The 10,681-nt window shown below is 38.0% G+C and overlaps 1 protein-coding gene across 1 annotated transcript in view; it reads right to left on the bottom strand.

Annotated features, from left to right (window-relative positions):
• Positions 1 to 1,850: 1,850 nt before the first annotated feature.
• Positions 1,851 to 10,681, bottom strand: part of HNMT (histamine N-methyltransferase) — a 36,210-nt gene continuing 27,379 nt past the window's right edge. The window contains exons 5-6 of the mRNA XM_079924192.1: positions 10,143 to 10,236; positions 1,851 to 2,987 (exon numbers count right to left, since the gene is read on the bottom strand). Of these exons, the coding sequence (XP_079780318.1) occupies positions 2,632 to 2,987; positions 10,143 to 10,236 (450 nt within the window). The 3' untranslated portion in view covers positions 1,851 to 2,631. The remainder of the gene's footprint in view (positions 2,988 to 10,142; positions 10,237 to 10,681) is intronic.

Genomic DNA, 10,681 nt, shown 5'->3' with positions numbered 1-10,681 from the left:
AGGCCCTAAAATACTTTGCTCCACTTAATACTTTGGATTTGGCAGGACTCTCTAACAAATGCAGAAAAGTGTCAGAAACACTTTAAATAAGTTAAGGTTTATACTAAGGGCAACAAACAATTTTGTTGGGTTTCTTGAGCTGTGGTTACAACAAGAATATAAACACATAGGTATAAGATAGGTGCTTGAGAAAGAAAGTAATCCATTACTTAGCATCTTCTCTATGCATGGCCCCATGTTAAGTACTGGGAGATGTACGATGATGTATAAAACAACATTCTAAATTCATGTTGTGGGCTTTTTTTCTGAACCACAAAAACAGACTTGAATATTCCATATGTGACTGCCTCAAGTCCTTTGTAATATCATGCAGTGCAGGCAGAAGCCAATAGTCCCATCCCTCGCACCTGTTGTACCCTTGTATCTTTCCACCACTGACTGGTAGGTAACTCCTAAGGATTTTCTCTTAAAAAAGGCTTGACTGTTCACATTACATTAAATTGAAGCAGGTGAGAATTTATTTATCCTCGTATTTTATAGTAAGGGCTGTATGAGGAAAAGGCCATATTTACAAACATCTGTCTCTAGACGGCTAGTCTTCTTCATCTTTAAGCAGCATGGTAGTTCTATTCTTGTTTTGTTTTGCACATGTGCTTTTTAGAAAAGACCGTAATTTGCTCTGTAGTCTTGATTTCCATTTTTTTTGGTGAAGTTGTTCAAGGTCGTCATGGCCCATATCCATCAATCGTGCCTGCTTCACAGATTTCCTTTGTCAGTAGCACGTATCAGTATGATGAATGGTTCAGGGTTCATATTCAGGAATCTGATTGGATAGCTGTCATTTCATTTGTTGCAACTGACAATTCAAAAAAATATTGATAAAGTTGTCCATGAAAAGAGAGTAATGCAAGTCAGTTTTACTTATTATGAACGATAAAGTTTGGTAATTTGTGGGTAGAAATAGGTTCTATACTCCAGTGTATTTCCTGGGCCTGAGGGAAGGCATTAACCCTTTTTAAGTGACTATACCACAGCATTAAGTGGTAGCTCTGTGATGTGAAAGAGTGAATATCATACTATGTTGAATGTTTCATCACTGGTGAATCAGGGTCCATGACCTCTTTAGTAAAACCTTACTTTTGTTCTGTTTCTAACAGGGAGTAGTAATTATTTACTTATATTTTTAAAATATATGTATTTATTAATTATAAAATTACTTAATTAAGAGGTGTGCTTTTTTTAAGAATGATAGATGCTTATTATTAAAGATAATATAAAGATTATCAAAAACTTTTCAAAAATCCTCTGAAATACTACTGTTAAAGATGATTTTTTAAAAAATATATTTATTTATTTTATTTTATTTTTGGCTGTGTTGGGTCTTCATTGCTGTGAGCGTGCTTTCTCTAGTTGTGGCGAGCGGGGGCTACGCTTCGTTGTGGTGGCTTCTCCTGCTGCGGAGCACAGGCTCCAGGCGCGTGGGCTTCAGTAGTTGTGGCTCGCAGGCTCCAGAGCGCAGGCTCAGCAGCTGTACCACACGGGCCCAGCTGCTCCGTAGCATGTGGGATCCTCCCAGACCAAAGCTCAAACACATGTCCCCTGCATTGGCAGGTGGATTCTTAACCACTGTGCCACCAGGGAAGCCCTAAAGATGATCCTTGATCTTAGAGGAGATCTTAAGACAGAGGGGCATAGGGATGATGGAGTATTGAAATAGACTCAAGTGTTTTCAAGAAATTTAGTGAATGATAAAAGGTGTATTTTAAGTCAGTGGTTTTTTTTTTTTGTCAGTTGTGTTGATATAGATGGGTTGGTTTTTTTTTTTGAGGAAAATCAGCTTGTTCTCAACTCACTCTTGATAGTTATGTAAACTTCAAACATATCAAAGATTTTTTACAGTGAAATTATAAAATTATTATGATTAAATATGTTAATATTTGAAAACCTTGGTTTTAGGAAGTCTTTTAAAATTTGTCAGAAGTCCAGAAATTAAAAAAGGAAAAAAAACTAAATTTGACTGAATAAAGTAGAAAAACTTCAGTATAGCAGAAAACAAACAAAACACTACAAAATCATAGACAAAATTAAAAGAGAAAACAAAGTGGGAGGAAATGACAGCACATAACAAAGTTAATTAGAGTAATCTATAAAAATAAGAAACTACAATAAAGAAATGCACATAGAGAAATACTTCTTCACAGAAGAGGAAAAATCAATAAACATATGCTTTCTTAATGTCCAAGGTATCAATAAGCATATACTTTATTAGTATTTTAAAAATCCATAGCACATATTTTATTAGTATTCCAGGAAATTCCATTATAATCAACAAATGGAAAGGGTTTTATTGTCAATAAGCCCGTGAAACTTAGTTGTCTCATTTTTCCAGATTATGTGGTGTGTAGACAGCATGTAGTCTCTTTACCGATAGAAGGGATGGGATAAGACCAGCAGTGTCATATATGATTCCACATGGAAGTCCAAGAATATCTTGGGATTTTCTAGATTTTACATATCAGAGAAAATGCTCTGTTTATATTGTGAGATATATTTATAATTTTACTGCACAAATAAGTGAATGATCAAAATTGTTCAAACTATAGTTTTTGAATACATTCTCATGGTGGACATTTATGCCTCAGCCACTATGAAACTCAGACTGTTATTGAAAAGAACCTTTCCCTCTTTCTTTACACTGAATTCAGGCTCTTGTAGATCTTTCATAATTTCTGCTTTGAGATCAGGTGGTGCTGTTGTACTAAAGTTCCAGGTTTCTGTCAAAAAATCCCAAAGCAGGTCTCCATTTTCATTGCCATCGATAAAACAGTCAGATATGTCCATGGTAGACAGAAGGTCATAACACTCATACTTAATCCCCAACTTGTCCAGCATCTGCATGAGGTCAGATGACGTGACACACTGGCAGAGGTCATCCCGGGGTAAGTGAGATCCGTACTTTTTCCATAGCTTGTCCCAGCCACTGGTTCCTGTGCAACAGAACAAAATTCATGCTTTCAGCTATTCTTCTTTTCCTTTACCTACTCTGCCAACCAGTACACTAGATGCTTGGAATAGAGCAGTCAATTTAAAAGAAAGAAATTCTTGCCTTTGTGTAGCTCAGTTCAAGGAGTGAAGGGGGTGGGAGGAGAGAAAGTTAAATAAGTAAATAAATCATATATCAGATGGTGCAGAGTGCTAATGAAAAACAAATCAGAGCAAGGAATAAGGGGGATCAAAGAGTTGGATGGGTTGCTGTTTTATATCAGGTGGTCGCAGATAGTCTCTCTAATAATGTGACATTTGAGCAGAGACATGACAGCAATCCACACAGATATCAGAGAGAAGATTACTCCAGGTAGAGAGAAGAGCAACTGCAAGGGACCTGAAGCAGGAACAGGTTTGGCATGTTAAGAACTAGCCAGGAAGCCAGTGAGATTGGAATTGAGTGAACACAGGGGAGCGTGGAAGGAAAGGAGGTTGTATGGGTGATGGTGAGGAGTAGACTGGGTGCTAAATCATATGGAAAAAGATGAGAAGCCATTGTAGTGTGGTCTAATAGAACTTTCTGGACTCTTGGACATGTTCCATATTTGCGTTGTCCAGTATCGTAGCCAGTAACCACTTTATGGTTATGGAACATGTAAACTGTGGCTAGTGTGACTAAGGGAGTGAATTTTAAGTGTTACTTCATCTTAATTCATTTCACTTTCAGTAGCCAACTGTGGCTTCCATATTGGACAACACAATATTAGAGTGACTTAACCTGATTTGCATTTTCATAAGGTCACTCTGGCCACACAGATGGACTATTCTGTATTGAGAATAGACTATAGGGGCGTAAGGACAGATCAGGAAGAACAGTAAGAAAGCTACTGCAATAATCTGGGTGTTAGATGATGTTACGTTGCACCAGCAAGATTGGAGGTGATGAGAAGTGGTTGAATTTTTTATATATTACACTCCTAGATCCAATGCCATTTGCTAATGATTTGGATATTGTTAACAATAATAATTTGGATAGTGAAAGAAAGAAAAGAATCAGTGATGATCCCAGTCGTTTTGGCCCAAGCATCTGAAAAGAGAAAATTGCCATTATTGGAAATGGGAAGAATGAGGGAGGAACATGTTTAAATGTGTTATCAGGCATCTGGTTTCGGAGACATAAGGTTGAGGTCCCCGTTGGACATTCAGGTGGTGATAGGAGGAAGGCAGTTGTTTATGTTAGTCTGGTTCAGAGGAAAGGGTCTAAGAGTAAAAATTGAAATAGAAAGAAAGAGCACAGCAAATACAATGATAGTTTACCCAGACCAAAGATGGGGTGGCCTCTCATGTCTATACAATTACAGGATGCTGCCTTGGACAGCAACAACTAGGTTGAGTCCTAAAAATGTTGTCCCCAGCTTTAGAAGATATATCAGCAGTGTATGTTGTATTTAGTTGAAAACCTGGCCCAGTGTAGAAGCTAAGAGATACAGCATCTGTGGGAGAGATAGGTTGGACTGTTCTGACACTTCATGAATGAGATGAGGTTTGGTATTTAGTCTCCCAGAACCTCAGTTTTCTCATCTATAAGATAGAGATAACCATACTTACCCCAAATGCAACTGCAAGTATTAAATGAGATAATTGAAGTGAATCATTGCTCAATGGTAAGCACATGGCAGATGTGTAATAAGTGCTTACAAAATAAATGAATATTATATGGAATTACTTTGATAATGTATTTCCACAGGTTGTAATCTTGAGAATGTAAAAAGACAAATTTACTTTTCAGAAATCTGTAATAATACTAATAAATCAAAACAAAAGAACGGCTATTTATGGACTTTCTAATATACGCATCTAATAGTGGGCTGTTACAGAGATAGTGGATATGTGCAGCATTTAAGAGTGGTCTCTAAAGCCTGACTTTCTGAGTGTGAAGTCTGGCTTCTCCTCACTAGCTTTATGAACCTGTGCCTCAGTTTTGTCATCTATAAATCAGGGATAATAATAGAATATCTTCATACGATTGTTCCAAGGATCACCAAGTTGATAAAGTAAGGCACTTAGAACCATGACTGGCACATAGTAAACACTGCTGAAGCGTTACGAAATTAAGTTGGACTTGGCCAAAGCAATACAAGAGAGAACTTACAACTCTATGAGTTTCCAGGATTAAAAATTAAGATTTCAAAGGCGTGAACTCTTCTGGTTCCGAAAGCTCCTTTATGATGTAATCAAAGTAATCGGACTCTCCAGAAAAGTATACAAACACTATATAGCCACACAATTCTACATATAATTATAGGAGGTTGGCCTCATCCATGGGCTTGGCTAAAGTCTCCTGATTTAACTCAACAAAAGAGAATAACCAAGGCAGAAAGTGGTAAATAATAAATAGCCTAGATAATTGATGTTCCACTAACATTTCAGAAGAGGGAACGATAACTACAGGATAAGCTCTAGAAGAAGGTGGAATTGGAATGAAGCAGAAAAAAATAAAACCTCAGTTTAGTGGGAAAAAAAATGAGGGTCATGAGCATGTACTACAAAAATCTTTCATTCCAAAGACGGTGACTGCCTAAATAAGAATTTGCCTGCAAACAAGACTACAAGAAAATAAATATTTCGGTGGTTGAGGAAAGGCTCTGTTATCATTTTTTTTTTTCACCCTGCCAGAGAAAAAAGAACCAAACACTAATTGCAGAGAATTCGCTGGTGTCAGTGTTCTGTGACTCAGTGCCATTTCTGAGCTGAGCAATTAGAAACTTTCTGACTGATACATTATCATAATGGCTCTCGGTGGGCACAATATATGGTGTTACTTTTGTTTTCAACATGATATAAACCAGGTCCCTCACCCCCACCCCCCTTATTAAAAATAACACACCATGATTTGCCTCCTTCCTTAGATAAGGAGAGGGCAAGACAGAAAATGTCACTGATCTCCTGGCTAGTCTCCTGTAACCAGATAAGTTGCATTTTAATTAGCAACTCTCTCAACGAATGCCTGGCTACTACATTTGCAGAAAAACATGCCACTAACATTATTTTAGTGTGGGATACTCCTCATTTTAAAAATCCACCTCTTCTTATTTCTCTTCTTTTTCATCCCAAATCAAATCTTTTATCATTATAATCAGGAACTTCTGATTGTTATAAATAAATAAATATTTACTGAGCTGGGCTAACTCTTTAATGGATACTTAGGAACTGGAGAAAAGCCTCTGTTCTGCCTATTTCGGTGTGCACTGTGTGCGTGTGAATATGTGTATCTTCTTTATTGAGTCTTTTATTCCTGTTTATTAAATCCATCTTCAAATCTCCAGAACTTTCTGTATTCTCTGATTCCATGTCTATCATGTTAGCTAAAACATGGTATCTTTTTTTGAATGGACATTCAGAACTAGCTGTTGTTGGGATAGTATAAGGCAGAAATAATAAACAATTATTCAGTTCAATTCAAACACATTCACTGGGTGTCTTCTTCTAGTTGCCAAGGGTTTTGCAAAGATCTGGGACTAGAGATAAGAGGCAGAGCCTCTTGCTCTCCGGGAACTCTCCTTAAACTCCCTATCTGCCTCTGATCAGAACTTAGCACCTTTTTGAAAGTATGTACACGTCTGAATCCTCCATTAGATTAGGAGCCTTTCAAAGGCAGAGGAGTAACAGTCATCTTTGCAACCCCGGAGCCTAGCAGTGACCAACTAGAGGAGCTCAATAAAAGCTGAATGAACCAAATCTACACGACTGTCCTATGCAGTCAACTTGGGACCAAGAGTGTAGGCTGTGTTTGAATATGCTGAATACACCTGTCACCTTAACCAAGCTAGGTGCCCTGCATAATTAAATCTAGAAACTGACCCCGTATTTCATTATCTTAGAATCTAATAAACTGCAAACAATGGGTGTCCATATGGTGCTCAAGTAACTGAGCACTTCAGTTTATTCACAGAGAGAACGCATCAGTTCGGTAACAGGTCAGTGTCTGACTCGGATGAACAGGCAGAAGCCTTAGCTGTGGGGCATATTTAAGATGACCTTTTAGAGCAAGATGTTAATCCAGGCATACCATTATGTGCTTAGGTGAGATACTGGCTTGATGAGCGTTCTTAGAAATTTAATTTAGTGACTAGATCTAGGCTTGTCTGACTCTGTTGGCGTCGAGTACTCAGTTTGCTGTATTGCAGTGAGGCTGTGGATGAGAATATTGCCCCCAAAGAAAGGAAATACACAAACAGGCTTCTTCACTTCTGGGTAATTATGAAGCAAATTCCATTTAGAAAGTGACTGCAACAAATGTGATATAAACAGAGCCTAGTGTGAACCATTTTGGTGTAGGTGTTTCAAGTTTTAGGGTAACATTCAAGTTTAAGGAATGTTTTCATTGGGCAAGTATGAAGAATGGGGGTTCAAGTTGGGGCTGAGAAGGTAGTTTAGGGTAATGGTTTTTCTACAGCGGTAAGGTAGGAAGTTGATCAGGCACCTCAGCAGACCTGGGGAGCTTTCCCAAACCTGTCTGCTATCCAAAGACTGGTCAGGCAGATAGGGATTTGCAGTGATATCATCAAATGAAAAAGTGACTAATAAAAATGTGGATCAATTCTATACATGTTAATTGACAACGATATAAAACAAATCTGATTGGAAAGTTCTTGCGATTAACTTTGTTTTCACTGTTGGAAATTGACTATGCTCTATTTTCCTGAAAGTTGACCCATATGTTTATATCAGCTTTATTAATACGACAAAGCAGTTCTTGCTATTTTTAAAAAAGAAGACCATAGGCACTTCCACACACCGAGGGGCCAACAGAATTTATCTCAGAGAAATACACTGTTGTTAAGATGGGTTTATAGGTGCACAGGTTTATCTAGGTCAGAGAGGCAGAGCAAAAGGGAGTTAAACTGCTCTAGGTAACACATAAGAGGGGTAGAAGGGGGAAGTAAGGAGCTGGTATCTTAGGAAGAGCACGGAGTTAAGAGGGTTGTGTGTTACCAGTGTTTTCCTCTTTGGGATACCTGCCTCCCACTGCTGTGTGCAGTAATGAAAAATTGTAAGCTATGTGCTGAAAAAGTTAGTAAAACATCTCCACCGTCAAACTACAGAATGAATAAGTTTTGACTCAAAATACCTTTTTTTATGAAAGCTAACTGGTTTTTGCACTTTTACTCCCTTTCTTTGATTTGTTTTTCCCCATGAGTGTATATAGACATAGTACCTGTGAACTAAATGTATGCATAGATGCCGTATTATGTAGGTATGATTATCTGGAAATAGGCCTTGCACGAACTAAGACTCACAGACCAAGTTCACACAGCTAGGAAGCGCCTCAGCATTCTTGATTTTATGTCTCATCCTGCATTTCACTGGACCTGTTTTGGTTTGCGCGTATCCTGATGCCAATTAACCACGGATTCTATTAACGTATTCATGATGTAGCCAGCAGAATACTGTATCCATAAGGGCACTTAGTCCATTCTCAGTTGCTTGTAGACTGCTCATTCCACTTCCTAAACCTTAGGCTGGCTTTTTCTTATTGGTAGGCATAGACTCATAGAGAGCTGCCTTCTGACACTCCAATACTTGACTTCTGAAAATATTTAAGCATAAACCAAATATATATAACAGTAGATCTTCATTTGATATGAAATATATCCTAAAATCAAACATATATGACTACTGGATGAATTGCTATTTCTGTCTGCAACACCGTTTCTTTATTATTGACACAGATTATCAAGAATAGACTGCCCTCAGTGTTGATAACTAAATTGACTTCTGTATTCCTAAATGCAGTACAAAGTGCTTTACCCAAGTGTCCTAATTTAGAGAGAGGTTGGTGGGAAACATCCAGTTTACAGAAGCCCTTCTAAATGGTAAGATAGAACTCTCCCACACAAATGAGTATTTTTAACTAACCTGAGATAAAAATAGTATATCAAATGTTCCCTTAGAGAAGAGGTTGTGTACAGGAACTCTCATTTGCCAAACTCCCACATGAGTTCAAACCCAGGATTATAGGCAACAGCTATGTTTGCCATCCTTAAAGCCATTCCTCATATTTAAGAATACATGGGAACTTCCCTGGTGGCGCAGTGGTTGAGAATCCACCTGCCAGTACAGGGGACACAGGTTCGAGCCCTGGTCCGGGAAGATCCCACATGCTGGGGAGCAACTAAGCCCATGCACCACAACTACTGAGCCTGTACTCTAGAGCCCGTGAGCCACAACTACTGAGCTCTGGCGCCACAACTACTGAAGCCCGCGCACCACAGCGAAGAGTAACCCCCGCTCGTAGCAATTAGAGAAAGCCCACGGCCAGCAACGAAGACCCAATGCAGCCAAAAATAAATAAATTTATAAAGAAAAGAATAAATGCATTTTGCGACCTATGGTTTCTGAGTACAGGGTCTGGTATAAGCTTAGGGAGATAGAGGCTGCTGTGTACGTGCAGTGAACCTGCCTAGCACTGTGTGGACAATCCACAAAGACTGCTGAATGAAAGAAGTAATGAATTAATGCACGCAACAATGTCAGTGTTTCATTTGCTAATCTGTTTACTTATGTTCTCTGTGTGGTACTTATTGTATCATTGGAAACAACATGACATGATCAAATGCCTTCTTTGGAAAATAACACGACAACACAAAACAAAACAAGGGGACCATTTTGGATACTTATTTGAGAAAACCTAAATGAACATTGATAATGGCTCTAGAAATGCAAATTAATCAAATAGGATAGTGTCCCAAATATTTAAACCTTTATTTTATTGATATTTATTAATAAACATCACAGAAGAGAAAGACATTCAAGAGACAAAAAGGAGGTAAATAGAAATATTTACTATTTTTAGTCTCATTAAAAACATTCCTATCCGTTGTATTTGCTGTATGTTAAATGAATATTTTTTATATAGAGACAACAAGGATATATTTGCTCGAGAGAAAGAAGTAAACAGACATTCAGTTCCACTGGAAATCCTAAATGGAAAGCTGTTGAGAAGGATTTTCCTAATACTGTGTTAATTAATTGACTCTGATCAGAAGCCAAATCAGGAATTTCATAATGAAGATGAAATATACCAGCTGCCTGCAAACACATGTATCCATGCGCTATCACTGTTTCAAAATTCAGGCTGAAGGAAAATAACTTACCGGACACAAGAGTAATGAGAATCTTAGCACCGGTAGCTAAGAGACTATGGAAGAATTTCAGGGTGCCTGGGATGTCTTTTACATAATACAGCATCTAGAAGTGAAGGAAGAGAGAAACGAGATGCTTTTCTATGTCAATGTCTTTGTCGCTTGGACTAAATACTCACTAGAAGGTTTGATGTTCAAGTTGAGTGGATTTTTATTCAACAAAACACTTAAGAAATTTAAAAATTAAAGATGTTATATATAGACATAGAATAATAGTGTGAGAAAATATTTGGGGAGAGGGGAAACTATGGTATTTACTCAACTAGAGTCAAACAGCTTAAACTTTACTCTTTCTGGCTTCATTAACACAGACATTTATAGCTCGAGACAGTCTGCATTCCACATGGGGGCACTGAATTCTAATGCTCACTTTATATTTTGTGAGTTTTAGTAGTTCTGGGCAAAAATGGTGCTGGCACCGTAGAAACATTCCATTTCATGGAGCGTTGCTTTAAAATTAAGCCCTTTGCACTAGCTTCACCGTAGGCTCA

This window comes from Stenella coeruleoalba (assembly GCF_951394435.1).
Source record: "Stenella coeruleoalba genome assembly, chromosome: 6".
Lineage (NCBI taxonomy): Eukaryota > Metazoa > Chordata > Mammalia > Artiodactyla > Delphinidae > Stenella > Stenella coeruleoalba.
Note: the sequence above shows the minus strand (reverse complement) of the source record. Positions and strands in the feature narration are given on the sequence as shown.